The sequence below is a fragment of the Lygodium microphyllum genome, chromosome 10 (genome assembly GCF_053477565.2).
Source record: "Lygodium microphyllum isolate KBCC chromosome 10, Lygodium_microphyllum_v1.1.10, whole genome shotgun sequence".
NCBI lineage: Eukaryota > Viridiplantae > Streptophyta > Polypodiopsida > Schizaeales > Lygodiaceae > Lygodium > Lygodium microphyllum.
The window spans coordinates 118587416-118610376 of record NC_141144.1 but is presented as its reverse complement, the minus strand read 5'-3'; the positions used below and the strand labels follow the sequence as shown (position 1 = coordinate 118610376).

The 22961-nt window shown below is 42.5% G+C and overlaps 1 protein-coding gene across 1 annotated transcript in view; it reads left to right on the top strand.

Annotated features, from left to right (window-relative positions):
• Nucleotides 1-331: 331 nt before the first annotated feature.
• The window catches only part of LOC148030489 (sugar transporter ERD6-like 4), a 112766-nt gene continuing 90136 nt past the window's right edge, over nt 332-22961 (top strand). Inside the window, exon 1 of the mRNA XM_087686828.1 lies at nt 332-660. Within this exon, the coding sequence (XP_087542954.1) occupies nt 472-660 (189 nt within the window). The 5' untranslated portion in view covers nt 332-471. The remainder of the gene's footprint in view (nt 661-22961) is intronic.

The following is a 22961-nucleotide window of genomic DNA, read 5'->3' as shown; positions in this document are numbered from 1 at the left end:
CATAGGCCAATTGACCAGCCCACGAACTTGCGTGTGTCAAGGCTCTAACACCCAAGATAGAGACATTTGTTGTACTTGCATGTGGCCGCTCACACACTTAGGAAGTTAGGTCCATCGACCAGCCCACGCAAGTTCATGAGCTTGCGTGTGTCAGGGCTCTAACACCCAAGATAGGGACAGACCCTTGAACCAATGGGAGAGATGTGGGTTTAATAAAGACCAAGGCCACGTCAGCTGGAAGCTGTCTGTCCCGGGAGGTGAAATGATTGGCCAGAATCAGCCATGTTGGTGACGCCCCCGTCTCTCTCTCTCTCTCTCTTTCTGCGTCTCTTTCTCTCGTGTCTGAATACTCACTTCTCTTCTCCTCCCCCCCTTCTTTCTCTCTCTCTCTCTCTCTCTCTCTCTCTCTCTCTGTGCCTCTGCTCTGTGTTTTGCGTGTACGACCTGAGCTGTTGTCGTCCCTCAGATCTCATGGACGACCATCACGACTTGGATCTCCCCAGCGGCGCGCAGGAGCCCCTCCTCCCGCAGCACCCCCGCCGCCGCCGCGGTGCCCGCAAGCGCCTCCGGAGCTCCCACAAAGCCTTCAGCCAGACTGTCACCATTGCCCTCGTCTGCACGGCCATTGTCGCACTCGGACCCGTCCAGTATGGATTCTGTGTGAGTCTCGTTGATTGCAATTGAAGCTTTTGGATGATCAGGCCTGGCATCAAATATTTGATCGTAATAATTCCATGCTCAAAAGACCAGTTCGTGTGCATTATTCACAATGTGTTAGGTCCTCCGTTTATTAGGACTGACATTACCAAATGCAGTCCAGTTATAATCAGAGATGAGGCACCTCCTTCCCCTTAAACCCAAAATATTGGTTACATTAATCAGAAGGAACCGCTGATAATCAAGGTTACTGAATTCCCCTTCTGGACGAAGGAAGAGCGATTCTGCTAAGCCATTTTACAGGCCAAATGCTCCTCACCGGAGGTGGTAACTGGGATGATTCGATGCACCCAAACCACCAACAACCTCCCCCTAAAACACCCCTTTGCTTCTTCCTTTTCTTTCTTTCTCTCTCTCTCTCGGCCCGCACCCTTGTGTTTGCATTCCCTTTCATTTCAGTCCTGCTTGCCACTTATTTTACACTGCTGCAGGGGGTGCACGCCTGCACAGGTGGAGATTACAGGTTTAGAGGGGCGATGCAGGGACACTGTTGATTGTTTTACATTGTTGAAGACGAATCTGTTCCAGTTAACCTAGTCATATTAGGATGAGCTGGTTGGTCTCATGGATTAGCCTTGTGGTCTGAGTTATTTAAAGCATGTTGAGCCTGGGATGCTTTCCATGTTGTATTAGTTTGAGACTTACCCTTGGCTCATGATGGGCTCATCTTTGAGCCATGACCATGGTTAGAGTGCAAGTGCTCTTTCTAGTTATCATCTGTTTGTGCTAGACTCCTTTGTCTAGATACTAATTGTTTTTGGTTTGTTCCAATACCAGTTGCCAGTTGCATTTTTGCTTGTGGCAACGTGTCTCTGTAACTGAGTCAGTGCATCCCAACATATACCTCCATCACGTGCATTGATCTTTCCAGTTTGGGATCTGGCCTTTCCTTGGCTAGGTTTGTTTGTCATAATATGGGACTTGTGGCCAGAGGAGAGCCTTGTTACCTCTTTTTTAATGCGGTCTGTATTATAGCTCTACTAGTCATTGAGCTGGCAATATTAGGCAACAAGTTTTTCATTGCGGACACACTTGGAGATCATTTCCTTTTTCCTTGGTATGGAGATTGTATCGTCATGTCATTTTGGACAGAGAGGCTATCTCTTAAAGTCTTACGCTGGGACTTTTCCATGCCTGCTTTTATCAGTATTATTTTTTGGAGCCTTATGAGATGGATTCAAAGACTTCTACAAAGAGACTCTATATAGGTGTTGCATTTTGTCCTTGTAAAAGCAAAGGCTAAATGAGGCCAGAAATAATGGTAAATAATTACTAATTTTTCTAAGTTTATTTCTTTGAAAGGGGGAACCACGCTTCATTCCCTCACTATTGATCTTTAGTGTCATCATCCTCTTCATCACCCTACCACTAATAACCAACCTATCCATGCCATGCTTGCTCCAGGACAGCCATGACTTCGTTACTAGCTTGTGCAACTGCTGCAGCTGTTGGTGATGCCCCCTGCTGCTGCCATGTTGTCATCCTCAGTTGGTAGTCACAAAAATGCAGTATCTTGTGGTTAGCATTTATTGTATCACTGCTGTCATCTCCTGCTCGTGAGCTCCGTCAGTGTCTGGTGGGAACATTGGAGATCTGACATTGTGACATGTGTCAACATTATGCATTTTTTGTGCACTGTCATCACTGCATTTTCCAGCCAGTTGTCCTCAGCATTTCTGGTCATTTTTCAGGTGCATGCACATGTGTGAGATGGGCAGCCAGCTTGATCAGCAGGTTCGGCCGGTTTCTCCTTCCACCACCTACAAAGGTGGTTGCCATTTTGTGCCTCCTACTCATTGTGATCATTGCCCTCTTCTTCCTCGTCTTCATCTTGTCATTGATGCCTGCATTCTCCTCTCCCTGCTGTCATTGAACCTAGTTGCAGTTGGAATTGTCTTGCAAAATAAATATCATCACTGCTGAGGTATCCATTTGCAATAATGCGCTCCTTTGGATCGTGCATTAATCATCTGCACAGTACAGCCTAATCTCAATAATAAATAGCAGATGCTGCCATAGTTGACTGCTTGAATGTAATGTTATGATCAAAATTTTACCTCAATTTGATTGGTTAGAAGTATAGTATGTGATTACAATGGCATTCAAATGCTTACATGACTCTCCCCATAACAATAATTCATGCCACCAAAGTACAGGTTCACCATGAAAGGAACTTAAGTTTCACTCATTCAAAACATTATACACTCTTCCACAATGTTCAACTGCTGTGAGGACACAAGAAAATATTGAACCAAATCAAAAACCGGATCCAAAAGTGCTATAAGATGAATCAAACCCACCAATACAAAATGGTAATTAATGATTTAAGGCCAAAATTGCGCTTGTGGTTCACACATTTAAAACATTATAGGCTCTTCTACAATGTTCAATTGCTGTGAGGACACAAGGACCTATCCATCCAAGTCAAGAAAAGGATCCACAACTGCTACAAGTCGAATCAATTCCACCAATAGAAAACAACAATCAATGAAATGACTTCCATGAGGCCAAAAATGCCACTATGTGCAGCTATGAATAGTACGAGCACCAAAAAACTGGCCGACCTGATCTAGGAGAGGCCATAAAGAAATGCCAAAAAAATTAGGGGACACCCCAGAAAAATCCCAAATGGCAATGACAATGTTTTGCAAGTGTAGGCAAACTGTGGAAGGCAGTAACTGACCTAGGAATGCACATAGGAAGCCGACATAAAAGGAAAATGCATCTAAACTGCCAGAGCTTCTATGTCTCGGTCAAACTTTGATAGGAGCACACAACCAAGAGATGACAAATTGACATGACTAACACAGGTAGGCTAACAGCGCTCACATTGTGCATGTAGTCAATTCTTAGCTTTTTCAGTGATCAACAGTCAATCAGTCTGCATTCGGAGCCAAGCGTTTGATTTTGCAGAAGCTGGCAGCATTTTGTGCATTATTTGGGGATGATTGGCCAGTTTTTAATTGGGCTTGCTGCATTTTTGAGGCCCTAGATTGCTGGTCAGCTAGTTTTGGCCCATTTTGGCTATATATAGCCGTTGGCTGCTTTGGGACAGATCATTCTCTTGTTCCTCTTGTAGTTGCACACTTTGACTTGATCGTTCTTCTCTATTGATTGTGAGGACTGCTGGCTGCACACTCTGTCTCCATCACCATCTTTGGTGCTGACATCATTTTCTAGCCAAATCAGGACCCCTCACCGATGCTTTGGGCTATGTGCAGGGATGGATCATTCGTTTCAGATTCAGTGCAAATTTCTCTTCTCTTCTTGCTGTCTTTTCTCTTCTCCTTTTCTCTGTGTTTGTGTTGAAGGGGAGAGTGGGAGAGTGCGCAATGGGAGTGTGAGACAGAGTGTGAGCAGCAGCGTTGAGGGTGAGAGAGAGTGAACGCAAAGATAGGTGTACCGGATTGTGATGGTACACAAAGAATAAAGGATGTATTTATACATTAGGGTACAAATAAGGGTGTGTTCACACTCGTATAACTTTATATACAAAGACGAAGGGTCTTTACACCCAATAACCTCCCACTTAAAGGCCCAAAGTGGTACCTTTAAGATAATCAATTCCCACTAATCGGAGGCAATGCTCATGTCGAGCATTTGCAAGACTCTTAGTGAGAACATTCGTAGGGTTATCTTGGTTTTTGATTTTAGTCAGTGAGAACATCTATGTGTTTGGTACATGTATGGAACATGGCATTCTTAGCTAGACATACTGTACTTTGGCTATCACATCCAAGCAATAGAGTATGTGAAGAAACAGGCCAAAGTAAAGACATACCCTTTGGTAGATTTCCTAGTGTTAACATCTCTTGCCATGTCCGAATCAGAGAATCCTTGCAACTCTAGTGTATCCTTTCCATAGCATATACACTTCTCTTGTGTACCTTTTAAGTATTTGAAAATACATTACACTGCTTCCCAATGTGGCTTGCCAGGGTTAGACACGAATCTATTAACAACTCCCAATGCACGAGCAATGTCAGGGTGAGTTGCTACCATAGCATACATTAAAGATTCACAAGCTAATGCATAAGGTATGCCCTTCATAGCACTAGCAGTTGGATCATCCTTTGGGCAATCAGCTTTGCTAAGCTTTGTATGTGGCGGTAAAGGCACACCAAGAGGCTTAGCATCAGCCATAATAAACCCGTTAAGTACTTCGCTAATGTACTTGTCTTGTGAGAGAAACAACAAGTGCTCCCCTCTATCTCTTTTAATGTGTATGCCCAAAATGTGTTTAGCTGCCCCCAAATCTTTCATTGAGAAGGTTGAACTCAGCTGCCTTTTAAGAGCATTCAAAGTACTCTTATGCTTCTTGCAATCAACATGCGATCCATATATAATACGGACACAATAAGACCTCCATCTTCAGCCTTTTTAGTGTATAAGCAGTGCTTTGCATTACTGTGTTTAAATCCATGGCTGAGCATGAAGGTATTGAGCTTTTTGTACCATTGTCTAGGGGCTTGTTTCAGCCTGTACAAGTTGCGCTTCAGCATACAAACCAAATGCTCTTTCCTTGCATGTACAGCTCTTGATCCAAGTCACCATGAAGAAAAGCAGTCTTCACATCCATCTGATCTAACTCTAAATCCAAGGATGTAGTGAGAGCAAACAAAACACAGAGCGTAGTCATCTTCACCACTGGTGAAAATACCTTCTAGAAGTCTATGCCTTCCTTTTGTGTATAGCTCTTAGCAACCAACCGTGCCTTGTACTTGGGCTTTCCATCAATATATTTCACTTTGTAAACCATTTATTAGGGATAGCTTTCCTATCCTTGGGCAAAGGTACAAGTTCCCATGTGTTATTTGCATACAGAGACTTTATCTCTTCTTGCATAGCAAGCTCCCGCTTTCTCTTGTTTTCACATGACTGTGCCTCTCTAAATGTTAGAGGCTCACCCTCATTAGTTAACAAAGTGCAATCCAAAGATGGCTGAAACCTCTATGGCTGCCTTCCGACATGTGTAGAGCTTCTTACCTAATGATCTGTATTGTCAAGCAATGGGCCTACATCCTTAAGTCTGTGCACACCATCACCAGGTTGTTGATTTTCAGCATTTTCTTACTGCTGTAACCTGTTTTCAGCATGTTCTTCTTGCTGTCCTATTCCATCCTGTGCATCTATTTGTTGTCCATTATCTTTTGGCTGTAGCACAATGGGTTGCTACTCATTTTCAGCATCAAAAGGAATAGAATCTTCAGCTAATGGTTGCGGAATGGTTGGCTGTTCATGCTGAAATTTGACCTTCTTTTTGTCAAGGTCATAGTCTAGACTGAGTCTAATGATGACTATTTCTTAGTTGCTTCATCTCTTGATGCTAGTTAGTTGATCAATACTTAATTTACTTACTCTCTCAGTGTTGGCTACTTGATTCAGAGGCTTCTTTTCATGTTACTTTGCATCAAGATTGGTTTTATACTTATTATAGAATAGATCCTCATAGGCATGAGATCTTTATCTCTCAGACCTAGATATGTTGTATTTCTAGAAAAACAACTATCCTATATAGGCATGAGATCTTTACATGCAATTTTTTTTTTCCCAAACCAAACCTCTTTAGGAATTTCATTTTTCAATGCATGTTTTGGAGAGCGATTGTATACATGAACTACAGTTTTAAGAGCCGCTCCCTAGAATTGTTGCAAGAGATTAGCTGTGGACAACATGCATTAAACTCTCTCACAAAGTGTGTGATTATATCTTTCAACCATGCCATTTGATGCAGGATTACAAGGGGCTGTCAACTTGCTTTTAATGCCATGCATCTCACAAAACTTTTTGAACTCATTAGAAACATACTTGCCTCCATTATCCGTTCTTATAGCTTTGAACTTAAGCCCTTTTTGTGGGGTAACAAAAGCATGAAACTTTTTAAAAGTATCCAACACTTCCTTTTTGCTCTTTAACACATACACCCATGATTTTGTAGTGAAGTCATCAATAAAAGTGACCAAGTACCGTACACCCCTATATGAATTAGCAGGCATAGTGCACACATCGGAGTGTACTAAATCAAGAGCATTGGTCTTCTTAACGACACTAGAGTAATAAGGAGACTTCACATGTTTTCCATATATGCAATCATTACAAAACTTGAGACCAGAGCCTTTTACATCAAATCTCCCTAAACAGGAGAGAAACTGAAGGCCCTTTTGGCTCATATGACCAAGTCTTTTGTGCCAAAGTTCCATCTGAATGAACTTCAGTCTCAGCCAAGAACTTGCTAGGTAATGCTTTATAATGCAAATAATACAAAGTCCCCTTTTTGCTGCCTTTAACAATCAACATAGAGCCCTTGTGGACCCTCCAAGATCCACCACCAAAGGTAGTAAAATACCCTCTTGCATCAAGCTGCTTAGTTGACAATAGACTTTTCTTTATGCCAAGTACATATCTAACATCCTGGAAAATCAGCTCTTGGCTGTTTTGAAGGACCAAATGAATAGTACTTACACCCTCTATCTTATATGCATAGTTGTTGTCCAAGTAAACTTTACTTAGCCAACTTGCAATGTATTCAGAAAATGACTCCAAAGAGAGAGTGACATGAAAAGAGTTACCGTTGTCCCTAATAAGGCTAGTCATAAGTATATGTATGTATCACGTGGGTTCAACATAAGGGATTTTTAAAATACTATTTATACACATTTTTTACATAGAGAAGGGTCCTATATAAAGGGTTTACTTACAGATTGAATAGAAAAGGGGTATGTTTTATTGAGGAAAAAATCACAAATAATGATATTTATAAATAGGCCTTGAATGCACATGATATAGAGGGTATACATATAGTGAACTACCCGGGCCGTTGTCCACTATCCATGATTGGGACAACCCATCATGAGCTGAAAGTAAGGCATTAACTACCTACTTTTTGGTGATGTACATGCCACTTGCTGCTGCCATAAAATACATATAGTGAACTATCCGGGCCATTGTCCACTATCCATGATTGGGACAACCCATCATGAGCTGAAAGTAAGGCACTAATTACCTCCTTTTTGGTGATGTGCATATCACTTGCTGTTGCCATAATGTCGACATCATTGCATGAGGCTGCAACAAGTATCTCTCCAGTGTCAGGGAGCTCTTCAATGACCACACTAGATGCAACATTTGCCTTTGCAACTTCTTTTGAGGGAGAGTTGTCATCATCTTTCTTATCATTCATCTTTTTCTTTTCCTATTGTTTCATTCTTTCTTGCTCTTTCTTGTAATATCGGCAATCGGGCTTTTTATGCCCTTTACGCCTACATTGATAGCAAGTAACATCCTATTGTTTGCACTTGCTTTTACTCCTACTTTTGTCTTTATTTGTTGCATTACCCCTCTCCGTTGACCTACCTCTAAGATGATAGGTTGAACCACTGCTTTCTCCATTAGACTTTCTTTTGATCTCCTCATTGGGGATAGAGCCTCTAACACCATCAAAGGTTAAAGAAGTATTGTTGCTAAGTGAAATAACCAAATCTTCCCTGCTATTAGGCAAAGTTATCAACAAGAAAATAGCCTCCAGTTTATCACTGAAGGGTTGCAAATGAGAGTCGTGCAATTGACTTAAAATCCTTGTGAAAGCACTCAAATGCTTAGATACTGGCTAAGACTCATCCAACTCTATGTTCACGAGCTTGCGTATGAGATGCACTTGATTCACTGGAGTTGTATTTTCATAAGTATCCATTAACTTTTTTCCTACAGCATAAGTTATATCAAGACGTTTAATGTCTATAAGTACATCATCAGATATGGCCATTTTAATGTATGCAATGGCCTTCTTGTTGAGTCTAGTCCAATCCTCATCTGCCTTAGCTGTAGGCTTGGTTTCCAAGAGAGCATCATCACAGTCTTTGAGAAACAAAATGCCTTGCATCCTGTCCTTCCACAAATCAAAGCAAGTGCCACTAAATCTCTTGATTTCAAGGAGGGATTTAGTGACACTGTTGCTAGAAGCATTAGTGGCCATTTGTCAGGAATGCACCAAAAACCAATGCTGTAGTTTATGACAGCAAACAAGCTGAATATTCAGCTAATTTCAGCCCAAAATTTTAGGAAATTGGAGCAAGATTAGTGTCACTGTATTACTAACAATGCCCAAATACAAGTATAGCAGTAGAAAGGATGACTTTCAGCAATATAACTAAAATTTCAGTATATATTACATGCATACATCGTTGCCAGGTGACTCCCACTTCAGCAATACCACCAAAAATTGCATTTGCAATAATCCCAGCTTTGCAAATGATCTTTGAGACTGGTGCACCATAAATATTCAGCAATACGTCAACTCAATAGGAGCTGTAACCAGCCTTTCTTCCATGGATGGGTGGTAAATCCTTGATTACGACTTAATTAAAGCAGCAAACAATTAATACAAATCTGAAAATACAAATTTATCTACTGATATTGGACAATGCACACCCAATTGGCCCCAAAATTGGCGCCCCTTTCGGTATTTCTTTAGCTTTATTGAAGAAAAAGTTGATTTACAATGGGATTCTCCCGATCCCTTTGCAATCCAAACTCCCCTCGTTGTCAGAAGTGACTAGCAAGTCTTCAATTTGATTTTTCCCTTGATTCGGGCACTTGATTGGCCTTCACCCACTTCATAAACGATGGAAATGCCCCAAATTCAATGGTTATCTAGCCCCTTCATTCGGGCACTTGATTGGCGTTCACCCACTTCATAGACGATGGAAATGCCCCAAATTCAATGGTTGGCTAGTCCTCCATTTGAATTTAGCTGAAATTCACATTTAGCCTTGAAAAGTCCAAGTCTTGGAGCTTCCAACTTTTGGCACGCTTCTCGAGGCTGTTGTTAAACCCTAATTTTTGTTGTAAATTAGGGTTTAGAACAGAGAAATTTGCAATTTCTCAGCCTTCAAGGATCCAAATGCTGAGACCTTCGGAGCAAGGCTGTGAAATGGCTGGGAGATGAGAGAGAAAGTTGCAGAGAGAGAAAATTCAGAGTTTTGTCGCGAAGAATGACTGAAAATTAGTCAAATGCAATTGTTGCCTTGCCACAACAGCTTGTAGATGCAAAGAGCTGAAGAAAATCGGTCATTTACTGCTGCTGCTACCTTGTCTCAATAGCTTGTAGGTGCTGTCACCTGCTGTTGATTGGTCTTCTCCTGCACATGGCTGCCTCAGAAGGTCCTCCAATGGCTGCAAATCAGACCAGCAGCATCTCCTCCCTCTCTCTTGCAGGCTGAATACACTTAAAATGTCTCTCTCCAGCCTCTAAAGACATTTCTCAGTCTTGCATGGGTATTTTTGACAAGTGGCAGCCTTTTCAAATGGTTTTTCTAGCATTATCCATAATTAAATATTAATTTTCAATCTTTAAATACTGAAAATTAATCTAATAATTATTTTAGTGCCTTGAAAAAAATCTAAGTGGCCAATAATTAAATTGGCTAGGCAACTTTCATTCCCAAGTGTCTTTGTGTCATCTTTGACTATCAGATTGGCATTAGGTACCATTAAATGCCACTTCTCTAGTTTCACCAATTGACACTTGTGGCCAAATGAATGACCTAGGCCAACAATTGGCACCAGATGCCACCAAGTACCTGTGCGGCATAACTTATAGCAACTTTTGCCTTTGACATCCTGTGATTTCCTCGGGTCGTGGGATTATAAATTTAGTCTAACCCCAGTTGCACCTCACATGTGCAACATTTACTTAATCATATGATTAAAAATTAATCCACATGTTAAGTGAGGTTTCAAAAATACATGTCCTCATGATAGCCCTCCCCCTTGAAATCTTTGTAATCGTCATCGATTGCACTGCCAAATACATCAAAAGCAAAGTACTACACTGGAATTTTCATAAGGCATCATAGTCAACACAACATTGTGCACTGCTGTTCAACCATTCCATATGCTGAAAATTACTAGCAAACATAATATAACATAAGACTCGCCAAGAATCTCAAAAACATTGTCAGATTATCATGCGACATGTCTATTTCTCATGAGCTTAAGTCATCTGGCAAAACCAAACCATAGTATAGTGAAAACCAAGCATAAACCATGGCTGAAACATCAATGGCATCATATGACATGTTGCTGTCCACAAAACCAGCTGAATACCACTGAGTATTAATGATCATACTTTGAAAACCAACATTCGATAATCAACCCCTGATGATCATTAACTGATGCTACACCAAGCATAACCAATGCCATACCAAGCATAACTGACTACACACTGAGCATAATCTGATCATAAATGAACTGATCACTTTCTGATATGAGAACTGATCACAAACTGCTGCAAATGTGACCCCAAACTGATCACAAACTCATTGCAAAAACTAACCAGCAATCTGTGCAAAAACTAATGCACAACTGATCCAAAAAGTGACCATAAACGGTTCTCGAGATGATAAAAAACTAAGCTAAAACTGATCAGAAATTTTTCTCAAAATTGAGACAAAATTCATGCCAAATTGATGATAAGCTGATACAAAAGTATAGTTCTAGTGCCCGGGTGAAACTCATACTCATCTGCATACGTCTCACAGTGACTAGTACACTAAGTAGTGACCTCATGGCAAACATACTGTCAGCGCAGTAACTTGGATGCATGCTGAATAGATCCGAGATCCGCTACATATGAGAACTGTCCATTACTGAGGAGTAGAGGTGCTAGCTTCCTCACAAGCATCAGGTAATACTCTGGACCTCTACTATGCTGAACGTGATTGAGCCCGAACTAAAGTCGGCTCTAATTGGAAAGCATCAAGGTAAAGCTGCAACAACTGAGGATGGTCTGTCAAGTCATCCTCCATCCATTTGGCATCCATTGGTGAATAATTCCAAAACTTCACCAAGTACCTTCTGGAAACTTTACCTTTGACCTTTCTTTCCTTATGTGCCAAAATTTACTTAGATACCAAAATCTCATCTAGCTCCTTAACCTCAGGCTGAATTTCAATATACATATTCTTTGGCACATCACCATGAAAAGGCCTCAACAAACTGACATGAAAGGCATTGTGTATCTGCCAATGTGGAGGTAATTTCAGCCGATATGCCACATAACGAGCAGCCTCAAGGATCTTATCCTTAGTTTGTAGAATAGGTGGTACTTTCTTGCCACCCTCAACCATCTCAAATGGAGCTTTGCGCATAAAACTATGCACTATGTCGTTGTAAGCAAACTCAACCAAGGGCAAATACTACTCCCATTGTGTCTTGTGGTTTGAAATATAGCACCTGAAAAGATCTAACACTATGGAATTTGCTTCCTCAGACTGACTATCTGTCTGTGGATGGAAGGATGATGAGAATTTCAGTGTGGTACCCATATTCTCAAACAAGCCCTTCCAAAATAAACTGGTCATCCGGGGGTCTCAATCACTAATGATCGACTCTGGCATACCATGATACTTAAAGATGTGTTGCAAAAACAATCGTGCCATACGATCAACCTTTATTTTCTTCCTCACTGGAATGAAATGGGCTTATTTGCTAAACTTGCAAATGATAGTTCATATCCCATCATTCCCTGTAGGTATCTTAGGAAGCTAAAAAAATAAAGTCCATTGCAATGCTCTGTTGAGGCCTATTTGGAATAGGCAAGGGCTGCAATAAACCCGGCATTTGTTTGCCTATCATGCTTTACCTTCTGGCATACGATACATGTCTTAACAAACTATTCTACATCATGTCTCAAAGCTGGCCAATAAAAGAAATGCTCCATTGCCTTGGCTGTTGCATCAATACCTTTGTGTCCTGCATACGGAGGAGCATGACTTTCAGTGATAACTTTAGGCCTTAACTACTTTGTGACACACAGTCGTCCATGCATCATCAGAAATCCATCTCTTAACACAAAGTGTCCATGCCTTTGGTCATTTCAAAGCTGATCATAAACATTAGCAAAGTTTGAATCAGCAACATATTGCTCTTTAATGGCATCCAACTCAGTGTGATAAACCATATAGACAGCCGACAACTGAGATTTATGTGACAGTGTATCACTTTTCCCACTCTTTCTTTGCGATTTGTTCCTCTTTCCAGTTCTATTTTCAGATCTGCTCTGATTTTCAGCTTTATTTTTAGATTTACCATTTTTCTCAGCCTTTGCCTCTTTGACATGTGACTTGGCATCATCATCGTGGAATCCTGCATCCTCTCTACGCAGCAATGTGTCGGTTGTAGTAGCAGTTTCTATAAGCTGAGACATGTTGGAAATAGTGGACTTAATGCAAAAATCCCGAATACCCTTTGGCAAACCACAAATATACTTCTCCACCTGCTCATGGAGGGGTACTGTGCGATAAGAAGTAATTGGCAACAATGCATTCCAAAACGTCTCATTGTACTGATCCAAGTTCTTGCAATCTTTGGAATTCAACTAATTCCAAGCTGTCATAATGTCTACTTCAAAGGTACTTGTCAATCAATTTGAAGCAAACATTTGCTTGAACTGAACTCCAAGTGGTAGGTGACTTCCCTTGAATAAGAAGTGTAGTCCACCATTGCAATGCATTTCCATTCAAAAATGTGGCTGCCTTGTGTATCTTAGATGCCTCTGTGAAGTTGCTCGAGAATAGGCTGCATCAAACTGCCGAAAAAAAAAAGTGTTTTCAGTCTATCTTGTGCACCACTGAAAGACTCAAACTTCACGCTTTTGCCACCTTCATCATAGTCCTTCAACGAACCTATGGGAGTCAAGTTATCATAAATGGGCTGTTGCAAAAAGGGTGCATTGGCTGTATTTGCATATAAACCAGCACTATTTGAAGCACCTACATGACCAGTACCAAATCCTTGTGCTCCAACAGTCCCTGGGGGTGTCGATACATATCCATATGGCCGGCTTTGTGCCCCAAGCATCATGCTTATGCTGCCATACATGGGATTAGGCATTCCATTTGCATTACCCGGATACATTGGGTGTTGTGAGCCATGCATTGGCTGTTGCATACCATAGGGATTTGTGCCATACATTCCCATATGCAGTGCGTGCCCAACCATAGCATGAAAAATGGTACCATTACCAAAGTATCCTTGCTGTCCCATGCTTGCATGTGCATAATTGCCTTGCTGTCCATGTTCCCATGGATTGGCACTATGAAGTGGGCCATGCATTTGCACTTGTTGCCCCACGGATACCAATTGTTTGTGCTCATCAGGTATTTTGGGCTCTTCTAAAGAAGGCTTAGGCATTTCCTTCGGTTCTTGTGGCTGTCTTGAAGCTGTAGAAGGTGTCTTTTTCTCTTTGCCTTTGCTGTCCTTCTTTGGGGCATTCAAGAATCAAGTAAACTGGGGATCCTTTGCCAATTCAACAAAAAAATTTGCTGCTGTACGCATTTGATCCTTGAAGCTATCATTAAATTCTTTAGCCGCTTATTGGTCATCAGCCTCTTTATGCATTGAAGTGCCAACATTTGGGTCATTTCTCACATTTTCAGCATGCTGTCCATGCTGAGAACCATGCCCAACATCAGTCATTGCATTTTCCCCTTCACCACGTGATTGACCAAGGAGTGATATATCCTCTCCACTTGATCCTATATCACCATGTGAAGACATGCTGCTTGTAATTCATTGTTGAGAACAATTTCAGCAATAATGCAATAGTCCTAAGTTGCAATCAAGTACCATGGGCCCACCAATTCAAAGGATTTGATGGTATCTCGGAAATGGAACCATGTAACTAGTCTTCCTTCTGTGGATGGGTGGTAAATCCCTGATTACAACTTAATTACAGCAGCAAAAAATTAATGCAAATCTGAAAATACAAATTTACCTACTGATCTTGGACAATGCACACTTGATTGGCCCCAAAATTAGCGTCCCTTTCGGTATTTCTTTAGCTTTATTGAAGAAAAAGTTGATTTACAATGGGATTCTCCCAATCCCTTCGCAATCCAAACTCCCCTTGCTGTCCAAAGTGACTAGCAAGTCTTCAATCTGAATTGCCCCTTCATTCGGGCACTTGATTGGCCTTCACCCACTTTATAGACCATGGAAATGCCCCAAATTCAATGGTTGGCTAGTCGTCCTCCACTTGAATTTAGCTGAAATTCACATTCAGCCCTGAAAAATCCAAGTCTTGGAGCTTTCAATTTCTGGCACGCTTCTCGAGGCTGTTGCTAAACCCTAATTTCTGTTGTAAATCAAGGTTTTCAGCAGAGAAATTTGCAATTTCTCAGCCTTCAAGGATCCAAATGCTGAGACCTTCGGAGGAAGGCTGTGAAATGGTTGGGAGATGAGAGAGCAAGATGTAGAGAGAGAAAATTCAGAGTTTTGTCGCAAAGAATGATTGAAAATCAGTCAAATGCAGCTGTTGCCCTGCCACAACAGCTTGTAGATGCAAAGAGTTGAAGAAAATCAGTCATTTACTGCTGCTGTTGCCTTGTCTCAACAGCCTGTAGATGTTGTCACCTGCTGTTGATTGGTCTTCTCTTGCCCATGGCTGCCTCAGAAGGTCCTCCAATGGCTGCAAATCAGACCAACAACATCTCCTCCCTAACAAGTGGGCCGCTATAAATAGCAGCATATCAGCCAAACTGGCCGACCTGATGAAAAGTGACAAAAATATGCAGTCAGCCAGATTAGAAACTGGCTGACCAGCCATATATGCCTACAAAAATGCTGAAGTGGCACCATCTGGGGATGATCGCAAAGAAACAGGCTATGCAGCCCCTAGCAAAGTTGGAAAATTTGCTGCATACACAATGTGAATACACTTTATACTAATTGAGGAAGAGATGCACAAACTGAATGTGCAAACATAGTCCAAGCTCCAATATCTCCATCAAACTTTGATAGACGTCACAACCAAGATATGACTGATTGACAAAATGATAGGCTAACATCTTTTGTATCTTGATTGTTTATTTCTTATAGGCTTACAGTCTGCCACCATTGTTGATATAAAGCCCCAACTTTGCACTACATTCGAGGTCACTAATCTTGGCTAATTGTCCTATTTTTTGGGCATGGTGGTAGTTTGATGTGGGGATGAGACTTTTGTATCTTATTGCCCTTTAGTTAGTTGAGTAGTACTCCACAGATCAAAAATACCCAATGGTCACTGCTGTTGATCCTACTGTGAAATTGTCTAAGGATCCTTATGGTTAGAGCTTACCTATAGATTTATGGTAGGAAACCTCCTCTGTTCATTGCTTATTAATATTTCAATAAACCTAAAATGTCACATTGAATTGTTTGCATTCATGTGCCGAGATATGTTTCATATACTTATTTCTTATGGTCTGACATATGGTTATAGTATAATTTTGTTGGGTTACATAGATTTTGATTGAGCAAGAGATTCCAACACTTAGTATTCCCATGGTCATTACATCTTTTCCTTGGGTATAGCTCCCATTGTTTGGTCTAGCTATAAGCAGAAGATAGTGGTTGCCTGCACTGCCGAGGTAGAGTATAGGGCTCCCTATGATGGCACCACATAGGCCATCTACTTGAGGAGCTTATTAGCAACATTTTAGTGACATTCCAATTGTTGTCTTCTATGGTAATGAGAGTGCCATTGCACTAGTTGTTGGTGAGCCCATCATCAGTCCAAAGACGAAGTACATAGGAGTACATTATCACTTCAACAGAGAGTAGGTTGAGCTAGACACCATTCGGTTAGAGTTTGTATCTTTATCAAATAACTTTGCATATATATTGACTATGTTGGGTCAATTGCGAGGTTCTTCAATACTTGCTACCTAGGATCGGTGTGGATGCTGCCTCTCCTTCTTCTTGAGCACGATGGAAAGTGAAGATTATCTTTGTCACGGACACGCCATGATCAAGTGTACGGATTAATTCTTGCTCATGCCATATGAATCTACATCCCATGTGAACGCACCCTTAACAGGACATCCTTGAGTCAACCATGCAGACCCACGCTTGCCATGTCATCATAGAACCTTCTAGAAGATATGCCACGTCATCGCTTGCATTATGGATGATGTCATCATGGAACATTCTAGAAAATCTTTAGCCGCTCTCCAACACCTATAAAACGAGGGGCTCGCTATAGAGCTCCTTAGTCTTGCTAATGCTAGTCTTGGGAGCTCAAGGAGTTGAGACCTCCAAGTAAGTAACTTCGAGTTCCAGTTTTAGTTATTTTCTAGTCATGGTATGTAGTCTTGTCTTGTCTTCCATTATACTCTTGTTGTCTTGTCACCTTGTAATCTTGTAGTACGAGATCTTGCCTAGTACTGTATTGTATCTTGTTCATCCCTGTTGAGGGAGATTTTGTAATTCTAATATCTTATATCCATACCTACGATCCCAGGTTATGGGATCCTTTATATCCTATCAAGTCCTGTTGTGTATATCTACGGTCCTAGGTTGTGGAATTTTCCGTATCTTGTTAAGCTATCATTGTACCTTGTGTCCCTATGTGGGATTATCTAATCAGAAATCTTGTAAGAAATCTTGTATCTAGTCTAGTCTCTCGAGCAGTCTAGTGCTCCCATAATAGTTTGGCAATACTACTTTCTAGCCCTACTGAGCACCATGGAGGCGACCCTTGAAAGAATGGTGGCCTCTCTTCAAAACCCCCAACAACTTCAAGTCTTGGATGAACGACAAGTGCAACTTCAAATAGAGCACCTTGTGCATCTAGGCCCTGCACTTCAAGAGATACAATACCATATTTGAGACTTGTAGAACAACAGAGGAAGTGATAAGATGATTTTGCGTGTATATCAACCCCCAACAAGAGATCCCAAGATTAGAATGCCAGAGAGGTTCAATGATAACTGCTTGAAGTTCAAGGGATTCTTGCAACAAGTAAAGCTTTATATTTGCATGCAACCGGATAGGTATCTAGATGATGCTTCCAAGGTGGGATTCATTGGGACTTTGCTTTGTGGTCAAGCTTTATTATGGTTCGCTCCAATTTTGGAAAAGAATATGCCGGTACTTCATAACTATGAGGCAATTCTTTGCAAGCTCACTTCCACATTTGGAGATGTAGATATTGGTCAAGTAGCAGAAATAAAACTTTGGGAGCTACGACAAGGTAACTGCCTTGCCTCTGCCTTGCCTCTTCTTGTGTGTCTGAATTTAGGCAATTAATTTTTGATCTCACTTGGCATGAGGAGTATTTTATCAGCCAATTCAAATGGGGTCTTCAAGATGACATCTAGGACGTCATGCTCACTATGCTCAAGTCAAAAACACTCGACGATTATATCATGCAAGCCATCCAGTGTGATAATAGATTGTTCAAGAGGAAGCAAGAAAAGCATGCTGTGGAAACCCTGGACACATTGCCCCAAATTGCCCAAATAAGAGGGCAAGAATCCCAGTTGTTGCAACCACCCTTGAGCAGGAAAACGAGGATGTCCGTTGTGAATGAGACCGTATAACTGGACCTTAATATAAGAAAGGGTCTCTTGATTCCAGCCACACCCATGGAAACTTTCCTTGTCACAGTCCAGATGATCCTGCTGAGAAAGATCATTTCCCTCAAAGCCTTGATCGACTTTGGGGCTTCCGCATGTTTCATTGATGATGGCTTTGTGAATAGATATTAAATTCTAGTACTCCAAAAAGTTAAGACTTCAAGCTTTGTCTATCTGTCTATGTGTGTGACTGATAGTCTAACTGTATGTCCAGCTGTACACAGCAAGTGTGGGACATTCAATAAGTCGGTGGTCTTTGACTTAACCACAGTTAGTACATTGGCTAGATGACCTAGTTGTAACTATTCTGCTCTACTAGTTACGAGAGGAAATAATGAAAGAAATGGGAGGAGCTGACTGCTCACTCTCTGATGCTCCAATCCTACTCTGTCATCCAACATGGTATCAGAGCCATGAACCATGGAATCCCTGAGAGCTTGTAGCTTGGCATTGGCATTGTAAAAGCTGGAACTTGAGGGAAAAGTTTGAAGCTGCAGGGAAAAGAAGCCATAGCCAACATTGGAGAAGTATACATTAGATTTGGATCTCCTACACTTGTCAGAGCTTGTTGATGTATGCATGAGGGACATAGTAACAGGGAACGGCCGTCGTGAGTCCCCGAAACGTGGTAACGCCGTCGCGAACGAATGGGCCGAGTGGGGACGCCAAAATGGGCTGGGGAGTCGGGATGTCCTGTGTCCCATCCCCAACAGCCGTCCCCCCATCTTGGCCATCCTCTACCCCGTTCCCTGTTAGGGTACGTTTTTGACATATTTTTTTTTGGGAGTGGGTGTCTTTTAGGGGGTGGTTTTTTTGTATGTTCTTTGGTAGTATACATTCACCCACACACACAGTAACATGGGACCGGTTTGGGGATAGGGATGGAAATAGGGACGGGCCCACGGGAACAAGAATAATAAATTGCCATCCCTTGTTACCATGAGAGGGGGCTCTAACATGGGGATGGGACTGGGATGGGAAGCTACAAAATGGGCATCCCCTATTACTATTCCCACACATCCATCCACCACATCACATGCATACATTTTCAAATGCTATTTATGTATGCTGTTCCCTCCCGCGTCCCACCTCCCATCCCCGTTCCTTGCTTTTAGCAGTCCCCTGTCCCCGACCTCGTCCCTGTCTCTGTTTCCATTTCCCGTTCCATGTTACTATGATGAGGAATCATTGGCAAGTGATAGAGCCTATCATTGAGCTCATTTGTGGTTAGTATGAGCAGCAGCATGCAGACGTGATGCAACAAATTTGTGCCTGAAAAAACGTGAGCAGATCTGGCCACTACTAATCATCCACTTGCTTGAGCAATCATATGGGACATTTGAGGCATACATTAGAGCCTTTAGTGAAGGAGCATTAGCTTGCAAGTGACCAGCAACTCATTGACCAGCAGCAGGGCAGAAAACGTGGCATGTAGAAGTTGCGCCTGCTGTTCCTACAGCTATACCTGGACAGATCTGAAGGCAGCCTTGATGTATAATGAATATGCATCCAATGTGGCGTATTACTTGCTAAATGGTTGAGCATTGGCATGAGCTCATGGAGTATTATGAAGGCTGTAGCAAACTGATGTAAAGCAGTCTGAATGTGACGAGCAGACCTGTGTAATGCAGGCTGAATACACTTGTTGTGTATGGAAACTCATAGGCAACACTGAAGTCTCAACAGATAGTGATCATTGAAGAGCTTATACTTGGTGGATGCTTGACAAAGCATCTGTGTTATCTCTTATGTTTTTGATCTTGGATTGGGAGTGTCAAATGCTCAGTGGTTGAAGATAATGACATGCTGAAATATGTCCAGAAGTTCTTCAATAGTAATATAGGGCACCGTTTGACCCACCAATGCTTTGGAATGATGGATATGACTATCAAGAATGCTTGATAAATGTCTGTGCAATACCCATGCGTGAAGAAAACTGCTAGGGTTTGCACCGAGGACACAGAGTGTACAACTACGACAAAAACACAAAGAGACAGACGCAGACACAGAGAGCAAAACTCAAACCCTAAACGCAAAACTCAAAACTCAAAACTCAAACCCTAAACACAAAACTCAAACACAAACAGAAGAAGGGAGAGAGAGAATACAACTCTGAAGTGAATGAATGCTGTAAATGAATGTAAGAGTGTACAGTGTGCTCAAGGGCAGAGCAATGTCGGAGAGTGATGTCCACCGAAGACGGATCCCAAGTCTATAATCACTAGTCGGAGTGCGAAGAGAGAGGAAAACTGCAAACGTTGACACTAGGGGTTGCGAGAGACAAAGGCAACAGCTGCAGGGGGGAGAGATGAGACCAAGGGGCTCTAGAAAGATGCAAACGCAGGTTGTAGGATGCCCCCTGATGTTGGAGATGCTGGTGATGGCAGCTGGAGGCCAAACATAGGCTGGGAGATGACGCCAGACAGTGGGTGACAGCTGGAAGAAGGCGCAAGGCACTGTGAGGCAGGAGGGAGAGGTGGCAGCAGTTGCGAAGGCTGGACATCCACGTTGAGGTAAATTGATGGCTGAAATTTGCACTGGACAGTGTGAAACCTGCACAGACGGAATAGAGAGGATAGGGCATCGGACAAAGGGTGCATGTCGGCTGCCTAGTGGCCTATCAAGCCCTACAAATGCTGATGGAACCACGCTGAACGTTTTTTTTTTTTGGAATAAGTGAGTTGAATTTTATGGGATGTGGCCGATTGAGTAACAGTGACCCAGAAGATAGGAGTAGGGAGAGTACACCCAACACATCACAAAACAGTACAAGCATACCCATCCACTCAGGGTGTCGATGAGGAGGAAAAATAGGTGATGAGGTATCCATGTAATGAAGGAAGATGGTGGTGTTGAGGAAAATAGCCGCCGGTGGAAACAGCTTAGGATCCGCTTAAGTGGTGCCCTGCACAATGAGATGCAAAGTATGCTACTTGTTGAAGAATACTCATGCAGCGGGTGCCACTTGGACAGCGTCTCTCGTGGGGAAATTGTTCACTGCTTAAGTGGTGCCTTGCACAATGAGATGCAAAGTATGCTACTTGTTGAAGAATGCTCATGCAGCGGGTGCCACTTGGACAGCGTCTCTCGTGGGGAAATTGTTCACCTGCCCAAGTGCCCTAGTACAAGGATGATGAAATCGTGCAATGCAAAGGGTAAGGTACAACGGGGGGAAGAAGTTGATGTCGAAGACAAAGTGCTAAAGCCTGTAGAATACCAAGAAGGGTAGGAACCCCCTCACAACCTGGATGTAGATGTCGAAGAAGGAAGAGGAGCCTGATGTCGGTCTTCATATGGCGTCGAGAACCATAAGGAATGAAAGAAGATGAAGTGGATGAAGCACCCCCGCTAGAAGAGCAAGGTAGAAGTCACCGCCCTGATAGCATCGAGAGAGATGCTGCACGATCCGCCTCGGGAGAGAAAACCGCCATGTGGGAAAAAGAGCAAGTACTCCTGGGATGATGAAACCATTAAAGGAACGGTGTGCATCCCCACGTCTCTAGCCTAGGTAGAACCAAAACAATTTACAAGTTAGCCCTACACTGAAAGACAAAACCCTGCAAAAGAGATGAGAATCTGCAAACACAGAGGTCAGTGGTGAGATGCTCTGAAGCAAAACATAACAGAAAGAAAATCTAACTGAAAATAAATGCAATGAATGTGTATGTGTGTGAGTAAATGCAACGGAAGACGAAAGAATGGAAAAGCTAAGGACAATGAATCCTATGGGCCCGACTCTAAGAGTGCGAAAAGTGAATGCTAGACTGGCCTAGGGTATCTGAAAGGACCTAGAGACATGCTAGTCTAAGAAGGTGGCCACCATTGCGTACGTCCAGTAGTAGGGCTTTGCCAAGGGAACGCCTGACGAGGTGGAGAGGAAGGTGAGATGGATGCATGAAGTGCAATAGGATTTGAACCTGCAGACCAATCAGCCAGTCCCCTAGGGGTAGTGAAAGAGATGGGCTGCTGAGGTTGTACTCCAGCCACGTCCAGCAGAGCAACAATGGGTGTTGAAGGAGCAGATGAAGTAGGAGCGGAAGGCGTAGCCCCACTAGACCGAGCAGTCGCAGCAGTCTTCTGAGGCTTTTTAGGTGGAAGACCTTGGGCCTTGGAGCGACACTCCTCGCCCACATAGCCTGCTCTTTGGCAGTGTGTGCAAAACTGGGTTTTTCTTAGGGAGTTGTTGCCAGATAGGTCTAGATTCTTTGGTTCCATTTGAGAAAGAGGATTCACCCTTTGATTGGCTTGCCTTCGCATCTTGTGATTTCTTGCCACTGGAGGTTTTTCAAGCAACTCCCTCTGCTTTGAATAAGGCTGTGATGAGGATTTCTTGTGGACTTGATCATGCAGCCTCGCGTAATGCAAGAACTGGTACTCAAACTCGTAGAAGGTTGGCAATCGAGGTTGTGAGATGATGTGTTGAATGAAATTGAAGTACTTTTCGGGCAACTTATTCAAGAAGAATGTAACTTGATCGTCATCTGACTTTGGAGAGCCAGTAGTGGCGAACTCGGCAAGTAACTGCCTATATTCAGCCACCTTGACTTTCAGATCATCCCCTTCCTTAATAGAGAACTCTTGAAGCTCAAAGTCGAGATTGATGCGCCGAGTACGATCTCAAGCAACATAGCAGTCAAGAAAGTGACTCCAACACTCTGACGCGAGCGGGAAGTGCTGCTATTGAGAGTGAAACTTAGGAGGAAGCAGTCCCTGCATCAGCTCAACATTGGCTATGGCATTGCGGGCTCTCCATTGACGGATGTAGTCAGGGTGAGCTAGTCGAGGGTCTAGCATAGGCTCTAGACCAATGACGAGGTCCCAAAGGCCTTGAGACTCAACCACTTG